Source organism: Coregonus lavaretus (assembly GCF_964263955.1).
Source record: "Coregonus lavaretus genome assembly, chromosome: 10".
Lineage (NCBI taxonomy): Eukaryota > Metazoa > Chordata > Actinopteri > Salmoniformes > Salmonidae > Coregonus > Coregonus lavaretus.
In genome coordinates this window covers 38,058,497-38,077,579 of record NC_139997.1, presented here as the reverse complement: position 1 = coordinate 38,077,579, position 19,083 = coordinate 38,058,497, and the positions used below count along the sequence as shown (strand labels likewise).

Sequence of the window (19,083 nt, the reverse complement as noted above, 5' to 3'; positions counted from 1 at the left end):
GTTTCACACAACCAAAAACATTTTAATCTAACACACACCAAACAAAGTACAAAATGCAGCTCTTCAACACAAGAATAACCCTTAAGTTACTTTTGATGCATATGATCCATATTTCAAATGACAAACATTTAATTCTTACATTTCTTTCCAATAACCTAATTTCAATAAGAATATCTGCTGTCTTTCAGCAACTTTTAGCTTGGTCATTCAATTCCTCCATTTTCCTATGTTGGCTATCTCCTATACTTTCCTTATAAGCCCCTTACCTCCCTTTGAGTGTCTTAGTGAGGCTGGTTGTCTCTTACCTGGGGGTGGTGCTGCTCTTTGAGTGAGGCTGATGCACAGGGCCAGGCAGCTTTTATAGGTCTCTGAGCAGGTGTGTGTGTGCTGTCTCAAACATGGACCTCAACCCCTTACAACCCAACTGGAGGAGCAAGTTCAAGGGTCATAAACAAAGAGGAGGAGGAGATTGAGCAAACAGACAAACATACCTACATGTACATGCTTGGGTTACTGGGTTTGCCTGATGTTATGTACTGGGGTTACTATCAATCCTCTGAATGTCTAAGTATTTAAATTTTTCTGGAATGGCAGATGACACTTATCTCTGTGTTGTTTCTGGTACGCAAAATCTTAGTACATAAATTGTATACATTAATACTGACATACTTTACATATGTAACTGGGTATATTCAATATCACTAAACATACCCCAGTGTTGGACGTCATGATGAACAATATTTGTTAGATCCATATACAGTAGGGATATCAAACTAATTTTGCCCAGGGGACCACATTCGGTCTTCGATGACGTCCGGAGGGCACTGAATTTTTACAATATTTCCTTGCTGTCAAAATTAGCAAAAAAGAGTTGATTGTTTTGAAAGTTTTCGATGCTCCCTGATTATCTAGCTTTCATTACGGGGATTATTAGCAAGCTGGACACAGTCAATGAACTGTATGAATGTAGGTCCATTATAATTTCTACACAGTTTCAGTTTGGTTTGAGTCATTTTAAATTATATTGAGTTTGTTTCCCCCAAAAAAACATATATATACAGTGCATTCGGGAAAGTATTCAGACCCCTTGACCTTTCCCACATTTTGTTAAGTTACAGCCTTATTCTAAAATGTCCTCATCAATCTACACACAATACCCCATAATGACAAAACGAAAACAGGTTTTTTGAAAGTATTCAGACCCTTTACTAGGAGAAAGACGAACGGAGCAAAGTACAGAGAGATCCTTGATGAAAACCTGCTCCTGAGCGCTCAGGACCTCAGACTGGGGCAAAGGTTCATCTTCCAACAGGACAACGACCCTAAGCACACAGCCAAGACAACGCAGGATTGGCTTCGGGACTAGTCTCTGAATGTCCTTGAGTGGCCCAGCCAGAGCCCGGACTTGAACCCGATCGAAAATCTCTGGAGAGACCTGAAAATAGCTGTGCAGCAACGCTCCCCATCCAACCTGACAGAGCTTGAGAGGATCTGCAGAGAAGAATGGGAGAAACTCCCCAAATACAGGTGTGCCAAGCTTGTAGCGTCATACCCAAGAAGACTCAAGGCTGTAATCGCTGCCAAAGATGTAGTACTTATGTAAATGTACCCTAGTGACTCCTGAAGTGCTTCTAAGTATCCCTTTTTACGTGTATGACTCCCAGTACCCTGCCCTGCACACAGCATGTACTGTACCGTGCAACATAGGGTTAATTAAGCAAAGTTCACATCTGAGTAGGCACCACTGTATTGATTGGCTAAATAGGGCCCATGATAGTCATATGGTACTCTTTACATTAACTCTAGAAACACTACCCTCACCCTTGGTGGATTGATGCTCCCTCTCTCATTGGTAGTTGAAATGGTACTTGACCTTCTGTCTCTTTCCTTTCCCCTCCTCCACCCCTCATGCCCCCCACCACCTCTCAATATCCCCTGTGCTCTCAGAGTTGTGTTGAACTGTACATGGTTAAAACCATGGTGGTGAGGTGGAAACATGGATATGTTATCTTGGTATCACCACGGTGTCAGTTAATGCTGGGGTTATAGGCATATACGTCCGTCTTATCTCATTGACTGTACTATATAATGCTCCATGCACTCTATCGCATTGCCCTCCCTCCCCTCTTCTTTCAGTGTTGAGGGGACAGAGGAATGATTCTAAAAGAATGTCAGTCGGTTCATACAGCACTAGGGTTTTAAGAATTAGTGCATATTTTCAGATGACAGAAAAGTATGACCTCCATGTACCAAGTCAGCCATAGCATTTTATTAGTCACAGTAAAACACACAACAGACATGGTGTCTTCCATTTTTTTTTTTTTACAGTAATCTGAATGGTATTATTAACTTCTAGTCGAAGCGAATCCTCATTCTATTGTTGATGTGCATTAACTCATGGACACCAAGACAAGTGTTGGCAACAAGCTATATCATTTATTTCTGCAATTTTATCCTGTCATTTTTACTATTTCTTTTGGGAGCTTTTGTAACTGTTTTACCACAAGTTGTGCAAACACCAACCACTATACCCATAACAGCAGAGACATCTAACAGGTAACTTGTGTAATTGTCAGCCAGAGATACAGAGGGATATGAGGGAGGGGGCTCATTCAAGAGACAGGGAGTTTTATCTTAAACGATAAGCCAACCCTCTTTTTCTCTCCCTCACATCCCTCTATGATATCCCACTGATAATGACCTGATTTACCTTGGTAACTGTTTTACTATAAATTGTGCAAGCTTTTGCTTTAGATTTGTCCTATCCAGTAGCCTTGGAAATACATTTATTGAGACAAGCCATCAGTCCATCTCATCGACAGTAAAAGAGGTCTGTCCCACTTGCAGAGGGCTCACATAGTAAAGGGCTCCCTCTAGAGGTTAAATGGGACTCCCGCAAGTTAGTAATGCAGTGACTGAATCGCAGATAGGCTATCTAATCACAAACCTTAATACATTTTCTCCACACTTGCACCTTAAAATCAAGTGACATGAAGCAACACCACAAATGTTGTACATACATGGTCCTTTATTGGAATGCTTAAGCATGTGAGAATAAGCCAAATATAGCGCACGGTTTGCACCAAATACAGATACTCACTAACGTTACTTCTCTTACAAACTACCACATTCGCAACACAAGGCCATCTATCCAAGCTTCACATATATGTATTATATACAAATGGGTAACTTCTAAACAGTCATACAACCATAAGTGACACATACACACTTCTCACCCACCTCGAGCTATGTTGAAGGTTCGTTCACACACACACACACACACACACACACACACACACACACACACACACACAGAGAGAGTGATGTATATTGGCAGAGCACAAGAAGAATACGTGTAGAGCTTAAAGGAGAATTTTGCTTTTTTACAACCAAATCTCAATTTCTTATGTAAATGGCATGTCCAGACCTTTTGAGAAACTTACCCAAATCAGTGATTCACTTCCTCATCCTCGTTGTGCAGTACGAGGGCTCCGGAAAAACATGAACAAAGGCTCCAAAAACACCCAAATACATCCTTTTAGAAACGGAAAAGCTCTCAGTATAGTGATGTAGGTCTGTAGATGTTGTACAAATGAAACACATAACTCAAGTGATACCTCTCCATCCATTCGAGCAGCAGGCTACAAGGAGAATGGAACAGCTGGATAGTGGAAACAGCTCAAGTCGCACAAAATGGAATATAAAGTTGCGGATAAAGTTCGAAAGACCTGCATCACTATACTGAGAGCGTTTCCGTTTCTAAAAGGACGCATTTGGTTGTTCTTGGTGCATTTGCTCATGTTTTTTCAGAGGCCACGTACTGCACAACGAGGATGAGGAAATTAATCGCTGGTTGGGGTAAGTTTCTCAAAAACAAGTGCAATCACAAAAATAAGGTGTTTGAACCCTTCTATAATATACCATTTACATCAAAATAGAGATTTGGTTGTAAAAAAGCAAAATTCTCCTTTAAGACGGTAGCTAGTAACATGAGAGCATTCGATGCTCAGCAAGATGGCATCAGTAACCACTTCAGTTCAACTGCACCAGGAAGAGACAAAACAGGGTTGTGACCTGTGGTTGGGCTTTTAGTGTAGTAGTAGACTAGTAAATCTATGTAATTCTGTGTCAGTAGCTTTATCATGATGCTACTGTTTAAGACGTCCTGCGACAATGTAATACGTTAGGAGGCAGGTGGTAGTGTGGACAGGGATGGGTGGGGGGGGGGGGGGGTTCTGTATACTACACACAACAAGACACAAAATAAGGACAGAAATTAAGAGCGGGCGATAGACAGAGTAAGCAGGTATTGGAGTCTGTAGGAGAGAGAGAGTGTTGTGCAGGGAGTGTAGTTTTCTATGTGTAAGAAAGGGAGAGAGAGCCGGTGTGTTACACAAGGCCGGTATGGGAGGATAGCTGGACTGTTTTGTGTGTCAAGGCACAGAGTGAGGGGGGGAGGAGAGAAGATCGTGGTTTAGAGCTTTTAAAGGGCTGTTGGTTTAGACTGGGGCATATGGAGCCAACTCAAACTGATTTCTAAGAGGGAATGTATATGAGTGTTTATTACTGTGCTGCTAAGCTGTGCCCAAGTAGGAAGCTACTTTACATTTCACTTGGCAAAGCTGACATTTTAGAGTCTACAACAGTGTCTGTGTGTGTGTGTCTCTCTCTCTCTCTCTCTCTCTCAGGGTCTATGCATGTTTGTCATTAGCCTCTCTATGTAGCTTGTGCAGGTGTCCCATCTCTCTCTATCCTCCTGGTAATAGATCTCTCTCTGACTCCAAGTGCTACTGTTGCTGCTACAGAGTGTACGATGTCTCTGGAAGTATTGTTGTCTCTCGCTCTCTTTCACCTCTCCACACCGTCAACTCCGTCTCCCCGCACACATGCACATGAACCCATGCACTCCCCCTCCGTTCCTGCAGTTCCAATTCCACTCATATGAGTGCCCATTCTCTCTGATTGGCCCCCTCATGTGAGTGACATCTTGATCTGACCCCTTCTCAATAGACAGGAGCATGCCTCACCCCTGACTATCCCCCCTCCCGTTCCCAGTAGAGGTAGAAGTTGCCACAGATCTTGCCCCTAACAACAGACCTAGGACCAGATCAGATCTAGGACATATCTAAGTCCAGATCAGATCTAGAACAGATCTAAGACCAGATCCTGGTTAGTTGATTGGGGCAAATTCCAGCTACTCCCCAGCAGAGTGAATGAGTGAGGCATGCCCCTGGCTGTGTGGGTGTGTGGCCCCTGGGCTGTGGCCCTCAGACCAGCGAGGCCCTCTTCTCCTCAGGCGTCTCCTCCAGTATCTGCAGCAGCAGGTCACTGAGGGGCTTGGCGATGGCCCGGTAGCCTGCTGCTGTCAGGTGCAGGAAGTCAAACATGTCCCGGGTGGAGATGGTCCCGTCAGAGTGCACAAAGCCCGCCCCCACATCCAGGAACTGGGTCTGGCCCAGCCGCGGCAGCCAGGAGCGCAGGAAGCCGTTCACCGCCACATTCTTCTCCCGCAGCGGGTTGGGCCGCTCGCCCCGTGCCAACAGACCCTGAAACGGACAGACAGGAGGGGTTAGTTACTACTGGGAGCTAAGGACACATCTGTAAATGCATGCATCCTCATATACAGTGCCTTCGGAAAGTATTCAGACCCATTGACTTTTTCCACATTTTGTTACGTTACAGCCTTATTCTAAAATTGATTAAATAAAAACATTTCCTCAGTAATCTGCACACGATACCCCATAATGACAAAGTGAAAACAGGTTTTTAGAAATGTTTACAAATATAAAAATAAAAAACAGAAATACCTTATTTACATAATTTTCAGACCCTTTGCTATGAGACTCGAAATTGAGCTCAGGTGCATCCTGTTTCCATTGATCATCCTTGAGATGGTTCTACAACTTGATTGCAGTCCACCTGTGGTAAATTCAATTGATTGGACATGATTTGGAAATGCACACACCTGTCTATATAAAGTCCCACAGTTGACAGTGTTGACAAAAACCAAGCCATGAGGTCGAAGGAATTGTCCGTAGAGCTCCGAGACAGGATTGTGTCGAGGCACAGATCTGGGGAAGGGTACCAAAAAATGTCTGCAGCATTGAAGGTCCCCAAGAACACAGTGGGTCCTCCATCATTCTTAAATGGAAGAAGTTTGGAACCACCAAGACTCTTCCTAGAGTTGGCCGCCCGGCCAAACTGAGCAATCGGTGAGAAAGGCCTTGATCAGGGAGGTGACCAAGAACCCAATGGCCACTCTGACAGACCTCCAGAGTTTCTCTGTGGAGATGGGAGAACCTTCCAGAAGGACAACCATCTCTGCAGCACTCCACCAATCAGGCCTTTATGGTAGTGGCCAGACGGAAGCCACTCCTCAGTAAAAGGCACATGACAGCCCGCTTGGAGTTTGCCAAAAGGCACCTAAAGACTCTCAGACCATGAGAAACAAGATTCTCTGGTCTGATGAAACCAAGATTGAACTCTTTGGCCTGAATTCCAAGCGTCACGTCTGGAGGAAACCTGGCACCATCCCTACGGTGAAGCATGGTGGTGACAGCATCATGCTTTGGGGATGTTTTTCAGCGGCAGGGACAGGGAGACTAGTCAGGATTGCGGAAAAGATGAACGGCGCAAAGTACAGAGAGATCCTTGATGAAAACCTGCTCCAGAGCGCTCAGGACCTCAGACTGGAGGCGAAGGTTCACCTTCCAACAGGACAACGATCCTAAGCACACAGCCAAGACAACGCAGGAGTGGCTTCGTGACAAGTCTCTGAATGTCCTTGAGTGGCCCAGCCAGAGCCCGGACTTGAACCCGATCGAACATCTCTGGAGAGACCTGAAAATAGCTGTTTAGCAACTCTCCCCATCCAACCTGACAGAGCTTGAGAGGATCTGCAGAGAAGAATGGAAGAAACTCCCCAAATACAGGTGTGCCAAGCTTGTAGTGTCATACCCAATAAGACTCAAGGCTGTAATCGCTGCCAAAGGTGCTTCAACAAAGTACTGAGTAAAGGGTCTGAATACTTCTGTGATATTTCCGTTTTTTATTTGTAATAAGTTAGCAGAAATTTATAAAAACCTGTTGTTTCTTTGTCATTATGGGGTATTGTGTGTAGATTGATAAGGGGGAAAAAAACAATTTAATCAATTTTAGAATAAGGCTGTAACCTAACAAAATGTGGAAAGGTCAAGGGGTCTGAATACTTTCCGAAGGCACTGTACATGATCATATCAGACTAACTGGTATAAAAAATAAAAATAAACTATTTTCTGTGTATTTGAGTATTTTCAAATACACAGTCCAAAACAAGTACTTTTATTTGAGTATTTGAATGGTTATTTGTAAAAACAAAATAGTCAACCAAATTGTGAGAGTATTTTCAAATACTTATTTCAAATACCCTGGGTTAAATGCATATTTGAGTCCGTGCAAATTGTATTTGAATTCCATCATTCTGAATTTGTATTAGGATATTGAATTATTTCATATTTTTGAATTTGTAATGCACAAATTGAATCATTTAATTAATAAATTGAACTTTTTCATGATTTGAAACTGAATTGAATGAATATTGAATTCAGTTTTACAATTCAAAATCAATGTAATTGAATTTCAATATTTCAATATTCTGTTTCAATATGGTATATATTGCATTCATTGTCCGTGTATCAAGTTTACAAACTATCATTTCAAGTTGATCAAAGATTAATATATTCACCTTCTCAGATGCATTCAGGTCAGTGTTAATTTTGGCACTCTTTTTTAGATTTAGTCTAGTCTTAGTCATTTTGACTAAAATATCATCAAGTCACATTTTTGCCATTTGAATAATGATTTAGTCTAGTTATTGTCAAAATGAGGAAAACTGTGGGCCATTTTAGTCAACTAAATACCCTTTCATTTTAGTCACATGTTAGTCACATTACGTTTGTATTGCCTCATTAACCTATAGTAAGCATCAATCACTGACTTCCATGTGCGCAAACATACATAGCCTTGTCCTACCAACATATTGTTCTGCATAACATCCTATTATCTTCCTAACTGCAGAAATATGACAAATATAATATGACATAAGAATTATCTGGTCATGTAAATTCCTAATTCAGCCTGCATAGATACTGCACATTACATACAAAACACAGAGACAGAGAGCGACCGAGAGAGAGAGAGAGAGAGAGAGAGAGAGAGAGAGAGAGAGAGAGAGAGAGAGAGAGAGAGAGAGAGAGAGAGAGAGAGAGAGAGAGAGAGAGAGAGAGAGAGAGAGAGAGAGAGAGAGAGAGAGAGAGAGAGAGAGAGAGAGAGAGCGAGAAGCACAATCACCAGACGGTGCAGCAAAGCAGCTGCTAATTAGGGATCCTAATAAATACTAAGTATTGGCAAAGTAGTATGGGTTGAACCTCAATCACTCAGTCGCGTCATTGCCATTGTTATCAAGGTTCCACAGACGCCGCACCCGCATTGATGTCCAAAAGTAGAACGGGAGATAATTAATTTGACCTAGAGTCCGAATCAAGTCCGAGTCCCAGTGCTCGAGTCCTGGTCCAAGTGCTCAAGTCTGAGTCCCTGGGTCCACATGAACTCAAAATAGAGTTAAATACCCAGTCAGATATAGTGTAGTGGCAAGAGGAATTTAGTCAAATTGTTTGCTATCCCTTTTCCTTTCTTTCTGTGCCAGCAAATGTTTTCATACAGGCTACTTACCAGGGCCACGTTCAGTTGAAAAACGTTCTTAAACGTTGCAGATAGAAATTCCAAGAATTGAGCCGACGTTATTCCTTATTCAACATGTCAGAGAGGCATGTTTGTTCTATATAGCATTATTTCAATTCGCAAGACAGAATGAATGTGTGCGTCAGCCGTCAAAAATGGAACCTTGCAATTCTTGAGCTTGGACGCTGCCATGGGACGTGATGCAATGTGAGCGCAACACGGGCAGTATAGCAGCTTTCATTGATTTCAAAGGAAGCATTCCCTCAACGGCTGATGTCTGATGGCAACGCCAGATGCACGATGGCTGTAGTGTAGCAGGGCCGTTACTGTGCTTTGATTGACGAACAGCAAGCTTGACTAGTTTATAAAAGGTGTCGAACTGACTGAAGAAAGTCGATCAAATCAAATTTTATTTGCCACATGTGCCGAATACAACAGGTGTAGACCTTACAGTGAAATGCTTACTTACAAGCCCTTAACCAACAATGCAGTTTTAAGAAAATAAAATAAAAAGTCTAGGTAGCCATGATTAGCTCTTCAGGAGTTATGGCTTGGGGGTAGAAGCTGTTAAGAAGCCTTTTGGACCTAGACTTGGTGCTCCGGTACCGCTTGCTGTGCGGTAGCAGAGAGAACAGTCTATGACTAGGGTGGCTGGAGTCTTTGACAATTTTGAGGGCCTTCCTCTGACACCGCCTGGCATAGAGGTCCTGGATGGCAGGAAGCTTGGCCCCAGTGATGTACTGGGCAGTACGCACTACCCTCCGTAGTGCCTTGCGGTCGGAGGCTGAGCAGTTGCCATACCAGGCGGTGATGCAACCAGTTGGGATGTTCTCGATGGTGCAGCTGTAGAACTTTTTGAGGATCTGAGGACCCATGCCAAATCTTTTCAGTCTCCTGAGGGGGAATAGGCTTTGTCGTGCCCTCTTCACGACTATCTTGGTGTGTTTGGACCATGATAGTTTGTTGGTGATGTGGACACCAAGGAACTTGAAGCTCTAAACCTGTTCCACTACAGCCCCGTCGATGAGAATGGGGTCGTGCTCAGTCCTCTTTTTTTTTCCTGTAGTCCACAATCATCTCCTTTGTCTTGATCACGTTGAGGGAGAGGTTGTTATCCTGGCACCACACGGCCAGGTCTCTGACCTCCTCCCTATAGGCTGTCTCATCGTTGTCGGTGATCAGGCCTACCACTGTTGTGTCATCGGCAAACTTAATGATGGTGTTGGAGTCGTGCCTGGCCATGCAGTCATGGGTGAACAGAGAGTACAGGAGGGGACTGAGCACACACTCCTGAGGGGCCCCTGTGTTGAGGATCAGTGTGGCAGATGTGTTGTTACCTACCCTTACCACCTGGGGGCGGCCCGTCAAGAAGTCCAGGATCCAGTTGCAGAGGGAGGTGTTTAGTCCCAGGGTCCTTAGCTTAGTGATGAGCTTTGAGGGCACTATGGTGTTGAACGCTGAGCTGTAGTCAATGAATAGCATTCTCACGTAGGTGTTCCTCTTGTCCAGGTGGGAAAGGGCAGTGTGGAGTGCAATAGAGATTGCATCATCTGTTGGGGCGGTATGCAAATTGGAGTGGGTCTAGGGTTTCTGGGATAATGGTGTTGATGTGAGCCATGACCAGCCTTTCAAAGCACTTCATGGCTACAAACGTGAGTGCTACGGGTCGGTAGTCATTTAGGCAGGTTATCTTAGTGTTCTTGGGCACAGGGACTATGGTGGTCTGCTTGAAACATGTTGGTATTACAGACTCAGTCAGGGACATGTTGAAATCGTCAGTGAAGACACTTGCCAGTCGGTCAGCGCATGCTCGGAGTACACGTCCTGGTAATCCGTCTGGCCCTGCGGCCTTGTGAATGTTGACCTGCTTAAAAGTCTTACTCGCATCGACTACGGAGCGCGTGATCACATAGTCATCCAGAACAGCTGATGCGCTCATGCATGCTTCAGTGTTGCTGGCCTCGAAGCGAGCATAGAAGTGATTTAGCTTGTCTGGTAGGCTTGTGTCACTGGGCAGCTCGCGGCTGTGCTTCCCTTTGTAGTTTAATAGTTTTCAAGCCCTGCCACATCCGACGAGCGTCGGAGCTGGTGTAGCACGATTCAATCTTAGTCCTGTATTGACTCTGTGCCTGTTTGATGGTTCGTCGGAGGGCATAGCAGGATTTCTTATAAGCGTCCGGGTTAGAGTCCCGCTCCTTGAAAGCGGCAGCTCTACCCTTTAGCTCAGTGCAGATGTTGCCTGTAATCCATGGCTTCTGGTTGGGGTATGTACGTACGGTCACTGTGGGGATGACATCATCGATGCACTTATTGATGAAGCCAGTGACTGATGTGGTGTACTCCTCAATGCTATCGGAAGAATCCCGGAACATATTCCAGTCTGTGCTAGCAAAACAGTCCTGTAGCTTAGCATCTGCGTCATCTGACCACTTCCTTATTAACCGAGTCACTGGTGTTTCCTGCTTTAGTTTTTGATTATAAACAGGAATCAGGAGGATAGAGTTGTGGTCAGATTTGCCAAATGGATGGCGAGGGAAAGCTTTGTACACATCTCTGTGTGTGGAGAAAAGACCGTCTAGAGTTTTTTTTCTCCTCTGGTTGCACATTTAACATGCTGGTAGAAATTAGGTAGAACGGATTTAAGTTTCCCTGCATTAAAGTCCTCGGCCACTAAGAGCGCTGCCTCTGGATGAGCGTTTTCCTGTTTACTTATGGCCTTATACAGCTCATTGAGTGCAATCTTAGTGCCAGCATTTGTTTGTGGTGGTAAATAGACAGCTACGAAAAATATAGATGAAAACTCTCTTGGTAAATAGTGTGGTCTACAGCTTATCATGAGATACTCTACCTCAGGCGAGCAAAACCTTGAAACTTCCTTAGTATTAGATTTTATGCACCACCAGCTGTTGTTTACAAATATACACAGACCGCCACCCCTTGTCTTACCGGTGTCAGCCGTTCTATCCTGCCGATGTAGTGTGTTATCCATGTCGTCGTTCAGCCACGACTCGGTGAAACATAAGATATTACAGTTTTTAATGTCTCGTTGGTAGGATAAGTTTAATCTTAGGTTGTCCAATTTATTTTAAAATGATTGAACATTGGCTAATAGGATTGATGGAAGAGGCAGTTTACTCGCTCGCCGTCGGATCCTTACAAGGCACCCTGACCTACGTCCACGATATCTCCGTCTCTTTCTCATGCGAATGACGGGGATTTGGGCCTTGTTGGGTGTCTGTATAATATCCTTAGAGTCCGACTCGTTTAACAAAAAAATATTCGTCCAATACGAGGGGAGTAATCGCTGTCCTGATATCCAGAAGCTCTTTTTGGTCATAAAAGACGGTGGCTGAAACATTATGTACAGAATAAATTACAAATAACGCGAAAAAACACACATAAAAGTACAATTGGTCAGAGAGTTGTTAAACGGCAGCCATCTTCTCCGGCGCCATTCTATCTCATATATCCTTGCCATTCAGAAATCATTTAACGTAGTTATATGGACATGGTATCGCATCGGGACAAGTAAACTAAAGACCTCGTTTGTGTTTTCGATATGAAGTCCATCAGGACTTGCCAGACAGTGATGTCAAATTGAGTGACTCGTCAGTAGCCTACCGAGCTCTACTCCCAAAACCATTATGGGACTCGTCTGAAGTCTGTAACGCTGATGTGTCAACATCTCTCTGTAGCGTCCAAATGATTTGGGCTACACACTAATATGACTCTCACGAACACGATTGTGTTCTTTGTTTTACTCTACGACACCCACAAGTGTCACGGGACTCGTCTGAAGGTAACCCGGTACCTGGACGAAAAATGAATGGAAGTGAATAGGGCATTTCCACGTCAAAAAGGTATACGGGTAATTACATGATAATAAAACCAATCTTATATCCCTCAGACATAGGACAGACACTTCAAAACATACTTCATTTTGATTTATTTTTCTTTTTGCCGTTTGTCGTTGTCCGACTGGCCAGTGTTGCCCGGAGTTCGTTCGCCAGGGGAGCCATCTCCTTCATCTCCTCCTCCTCCTCCTCCACAGCAAGAGGAGCACGCCAATCAACGATGGTCGCATGTCACGAGCCGTGGAAGCTGAAGACAGTGGCCTCCCGCAAAGCAGGCTACACTCCCAACGAGAGTCCCGGAGCGGATACAAACAACAAATAGTTTTGCCTCTCTGGAGCCAGATCCTCCTGCACCTTCGTCGCTGGGGTTACTGTGTCTGCGGCCTCTGTGCCTACTCCTTCCCCTACGATTTCTAAGTCAACGTCAGCCACCTTCCGTCCCTGCTCTGGATGGAGCGGGGCTTCTCCATCTGTCGAAGGCCTGCACCAGACACCGGGAACTACGGGCTCAAGTTATCCTGCCTCTCGCCTGTCCTTAAAGGGTTCTCCGAATCCTGTGAAGCGTGGGAGAGGGCGGATTTCCCCATCCTTCTTGCCAGCCGTGATTTTGGGCAGCTCCATGGTAAGAAATGTCACTGTTCCTGGTGCAAAAACACTGTGCTATCTATTGTAGTCCATGTGGGTTTTAATGACATTATGAAGGGCAGCTCTGAACAGTTGAAACTGATTGATTCTCTGCCAGGCACTAATAAAATACAAATCATATCTGGCCCTGTGCCCTCTCGGAATCGTGGCATTGAACGCTTTAGCAGGATTCTTTCTCTTCATAACTGGCTATGTGATTATTGCAGCTCAATGGGTGTAACATTTGTTGACAATTTTGATACCTTTTGGAAACAAAACACGTTTTATAAGGAGGATGGGATCCACCCGAATAATTTGGGTTCCTTGATCCTGTCACAGCACTATAAGGCAGCTCTGAAAAAGTGACTGTCAGCACCAAGATATGTTAAGGTAATCAGTGATATTTACTCTGAGTGCCACTTTTCAGCTTCTGTTCTCAATACTGATAAGTGTGTTGTAAATAGTTATCCTGTGCCTGTTAATTTACCTCCCTGCAATGGCTGTTAGTTCCAATGTTGAAACTATTGGTTTTGTCAATAGTTTTGACAACAGTTATATTTTGTTTGCAGACCTAAATTCCACAAATAGTTATGTTAGCTACAATAGGGAGACCACTGTTATTAGCCCCTCCAATACTATCAACAGGCTTGTATCTAGCTATCGTACTGCATGTGCTCACAAGCATAGAGGTGTTGTATATAGCAATCTTGTGCCCATTTCCTTGAAGTATTCTGTTACGTCTGAAACCACAAATCCAATATGTAATGATCTGGCTTGTATTGATACACCACTGGAATACAAGGACCGTAAAGGTTTGAAAATGAAACACTTAAACATACGTAGCCTATTGTCTAAAATGGATCACTTTAAGATCTGGGCCTTTCATGCAAATCCAGACATTTCTTTCTTGTCAGAAACATGGGTAACTGAGAAAATAATGGATTCTGAGATTGCTATAAATGGTTATACAGTATTCACAGCAGATAGGAAGGGTAAAGGGGGCGGTGTAGCTATTTATGTAAAATATCATCTTTCTGTTTCAATGTTTAAGTCTGTCACCATCCCAAAGCAATTAGAATTTTTGGCATTAAGTCTCCAATTAGGAAGTACCTACAATAACAATCATGGGAGTTTACCGTCCACCCTCTGCTAAGAAATGTGTGCTAATAAAACTGACTTAATAGCCTCCTTTTCAGCCTCTGAAGTGTTAATAGTTGGGGACTTTAACATTAACTGGGGAAACCATGACTGATTGTTTAAAGGATCTTTGTGTTAAATTAAATCTGACCCAGTTAATTAATAAGCCCACACGTCCAAATCTGAAGGACCCTACAAAAGCAACCTTGATCGTCCATATATTTACAAATACCCCAGAAAAATATATGTTGTAAGTGGGGTGTTTTCCTTAGATCTAAGTGACCTATTGTATGTATCAGGGATGTGTGAATACCTACAATCAATCCCCGTCTTATCAGAAAGAGGAATTTTAAACATTTCAATTAACAGGCTTTTTTACATGATCTTTAAATGCAGTGGTAATGGCGCCGGAGGAGATGGCTGCCGTTTTACGGGCTCCTAACCAATTGTGCTATTGTGTGTGTTTTTTCTCTTTATTTGTAACTTATTTTGTACATAATGTTTCTGCCACAGTCTCTTATGACCGAAAAGAGCTTCTGGATATCAGGTCAGCGATTACTCACCTCGTACTGGACAAAGATTTTTCTTTAACGAGTCGGACACAAAGGATTTTCTTCAGACACCCGACAAGGCCAAAATCTGCGTCATTCGCATGAGAAATAGACGGAGATATCGGGGACGTAGGTCGGGGTGACTTGTAAAGATCCGACAGCGAATGGGTAATCTGCCTCTCCCATCAGTCCTATTAGCCAACGTACAATCATTGGATAACAAAATGGATGAACTACGATCATGGATATCCTACCAACAGGACATTAAAAACTGTAATATCTTATGTTTCACCGAGTCGTGGCTGAACGACGACATGGATAACATACAGCTGGCCGGATATACGCTGTATCTGCAAGATAGAACAGCTGCCTCTGGTAAGACAAGGGGTGGCAGTCTGTGTATATTTGTAAACGACAGCTGGTGCACGAAATCTAATATTAAGGAAGTCTCAAGGTTTTGCTCGCCTGAGGTAGAGTATCTCATGATAAGCTGTAGACCACACTATTTACCAAGAGAGTTTTCATCCATATTTCTCGTAGCTGTCTATTTGCCACCAAAAACCGATGCTGGCACTAAGACCGCACTCAATGAGCTGTATAAGGCCATAAGCAAACAGGAAAACGCTCATCCAGAGGCGGCTCTCCTAGTGGCCGGGGACTTTAATGCAGGGAAACTTAAATCCGTTTTACCTAATTTCTACCAACCAGAGGAAAAAAATTACTCTAGACCACCTTCATTCCACACACAGAGACGTGTACAAAGCTCTCACTCGCCCTCCATTTGGCAAGTCTGACCATAACTCTATCCTCCTGATTCCTGCTTACAAGCAAAAACTAAAGCAAGAAGCACCAGTGACTCGGTGAATAAAGAAGTGGTCAGATGACGCAGATGCTAAGCTACAGGACTGTTTTGCTAGCACAGACTGGAATATGTTCCGGGATTCTTCCAATGGCATTGAGGAGTACACCACATCAGTCACTGGCTTCATCAATATGTGCATCGGTGACGTCGTCACCACAGTGACCGTACGTACCCCAACCAGAAGCAATGGATTACAGGCACCATCCGCAATGAGCTAGGGAGTAGAGCTGCCGCTTTCAAGGAGCGGGACTCTAACCAGGACGCTTATAAGAAATCCCGCTAAGCACACAGCCAAGACAACGCAGGAGTGGCTTCGGGACAAGTCTCTGAACGTCCTTGAGTGGCCCAGCCAGAGCCTGGCCGGACTTGAACCCGATCGAACATCTCTGGAGAGACCTGCAAATAGCTGTGCAGCGACGCTCCCCATCCAACCTGACAGAGCTTGAGAGGATCTGCAGAGAAGAATGGGAGAAACTCCCCAAATACAGGCGTGCCAAGCTTGTAGCGTTATAACCAAGAAAACTAGAGGCTGTAATCGCTGACAAATGTGCTTCAACAAAGTACTGAGTAAAGGGTTTGAATACTTATGTAAATGTCCTATTTCATTTATTATTATTTTTATATACATTTGTAAAAAATTCTAAAAACCTGTTTTTGCTTTGTCATTATGAATTGTGTGTAGATTGATGAGAAAAAAACCCAATCAATTTTAGAATAAGGCTGTAACGTAACAACATGTGGAAAAATACAAGTAAAATGTATGAAATCAATGATTCAATTTCTGCTTTACAAAATCAAATATATTAAATTCCAATTCAATATCCTAACAGAAATTCAAAATTATGGAATTCAAATACAATTTCTGTTGGCAATGAAATCACTCCATATTATAAAATACTTTCCAAGTGTATTTCCCAATACATTAAAATATTCAACTACTTGTCTTTTCAAATAAAATATACCTGAATACTTACTTTGTATGTACAGTGTGTGGAAGTAATTGAGATATTTGAAATAGTTTCAGAACCCAGGTCTGGCTCATATAAACGTCCCTTTTTCAGGACCCTGTCTTTCAAAGATAATTAGTAAAAATCCAAATAACTTCACAGATATTCATTGTAAAGGGTTTAAACACTGTTTCCCATGCTTGTTCAATGAACCATAAACAATTAATGAACATGCACCTGTGGAACTGTCATTAAGACACTAACAGCTTACAGACGGTAGGCAATTAAGGTCACAGTTATGAAAACTTAGGACACTAAAGAGGCCTTTCTACTGACTCTGAAAACACACCAGGGTCCCTGCTCATCTGCGTGAACGTGCCTTAGGTATGCTGCAAGGAGGCATGAGGACTGCAGATGAGGCCAGGGCAATAAATTGCAATGTCTGTACTGTGAGACGCCTAAGACAGCGCTACAGGGAGACAGGACGGACAGCTGATCATCCTTGCAGTGGCCGACCACGTGTAACAACACCTGCACAGGATCGGTACATCCGAACATCACACCTTGGGGACAGATACAGGATGGCAACAACAACTGCCCGAGTTACACCAGGAACACACAATCCCTCCATCAGTGCTCAGACTGTCCGCAATAGGCTGAGAGAGGCTGGACTGAGGGCTTGTAGGCCTGTTGTAAGGCAGGTCCTCACCAGACATCTCCGGCAACAACGTCGCCTATGGGCACAAACCCACCGCGCTGGACCAGACAGGACTGGCAAAAAGTCCTCTTCACTGACGAGTCGTGGTTTTGTCTCACCAGGGGTGATGGTCGGATTCGGGTTTATCGTCGAAGGAATGAGCGTTACACCGAGGCCTGTCCTCTGGAGCGGGATCGATTTGGAGGTGGAGGGTCCGTCATGGTCTGGGGCGGTGTGTCACAGCATCATCGGACTGAGCTTGTTGTCATTGCAGGCAATCTCAACGCTGTGCATTACAGGGAAGACATCCTCCTCCCTCATGCGGTACCCTTCCTGCAGGCTCATCCTGACATGACCCTCCAGCATGACAATGCCACCAGCCACACTGCTCGTTCTGTGCGTGATTTCCTGCAAGACAGGAATGTCAGTGTTCTGCCATGGCCAGCGAAAAGCCCGGATCTCAATCCCATTGAGCACGTCTGGGACCTGTTGGATCAGAGGGTGAGGGCTCGGGCCATTCCCTCCAGAAATGTCCGGGAACTTGCAGGTGCCTTGGTGGAAGAGTGGGGTAACATCTCACAGCAAGAACTGGCAAATCTGGTGTAGTCCATGAGGAAGAGATGCACTGCAGTACTTAATGCAGCTGGTGGCCACACCAGATACTGACTGTTACTTTTGATTGTGACCCCCCCTTTGTTCAGGGACACATTATTCAATTTCTGTTAGTCACATGTCTGTGGAACTTGTTCAGTTCATGTCTCAGTTGTTGAATCTTGTTATGTTCATACAAATATTTACACATGTTAAGTTTGCTGAAAATAAACGCTGTTGACAGTAAGAGGACGTTTCTTTTTTTGCTGAGTTTAGTACCGTATTGACACTGAGGTGATAAAGCAAACCAAATTACCCAAGGGACAATTAAACTGAATACATACCCTGCATGAGATTGCATAATGGTACACTCCAGACACACACTGTACACAAATAACAAAAACCTTCACTTACCAGAATAACAACCTTAGTCTTAGGAAGACGGGAGGTGAGCAGTTGTGCAATGGCAAGGATTCCCCCTGCAACTTGCTCTGCCGAGTGCTCGTGATTGTTGGTTCCTACCCACACCACCGTCACCTGGAGGGGTCCAACGAGGTATATATTAGCTTAAATCAGGTGTTATAATTCTGATCTGGATGAAAAGCACTCCAGGACCACAACTGTCCACCTGTGCTGTGCCCTTTCGTCTCTCAGGGCCTGTGCTGGCCTGATTGAGTCTCACCTTGGGCCCAATGTTGTCCAGTTCTCCATTCTGCAGCCTCCACAGCACATTACAGGTGGTGTCTCCCCCGATGCCAAAGTTGAGCGCGTGCAGAGGAGAAAAGAGCTCCCGCCAGATCTATGGAGTGAGTCATGTAGCAGGTTGAAGATCCAGGACAAGGGTTAGTGTAAAATACTACCACACAAAGCATAGACACAACAGGCTCTAACTACTATGATTGAAAAACACCAGTGTCATAACAAAAGGTAAACAACTAACACAAGCACAGTGGTCAACACACACACAGGATTATAACTGATATAATGCACAGCAACATGTATGACACACACACACCAGGGTTTCCATTGTGGCGCTGGACATTTGACCGGCAGCATTCTAATTTAAAAGACATTTAAGAAATGTACCGGACCCATATGCATT

General features: G+C 44.0%; 1 protein-coding gene across 1 annotated transcript in view; it reads right to left on the bottom strand.

The window, feature by feature from the left end:
* Positions 1-4,276: 4,276 nt before the first annotated feature.
* LOC311136510 (platelet-activating factor acetylhydrolase IB subunit alpha2-like) overlaps positions 4,277-19,083 on the bottom strand; it is a 32,135-nt gene continuing 17,328 nt past the window's right edge. The window contains exons 4-6 of the mRNA XM_084170660.1: positions 18,664-18,780; positions 18,396-18,518; positions 4,277-5,546 (exon numbers count right to left, since the gene is read on the bottom strand). Of these exons, the coding sequence (XP_084026786.1) occupies positions 5,268-5,546; positions 18,396-18,518; positions 18,664-18,780 (519 nt within the window). The 3' untranslated portion in view covers positions 4,277-5,267. The remainder of the gene's footprint in view (positions 5,547-18,395; positions 18,519-18,663; positions 18,781-19,083) is intronic.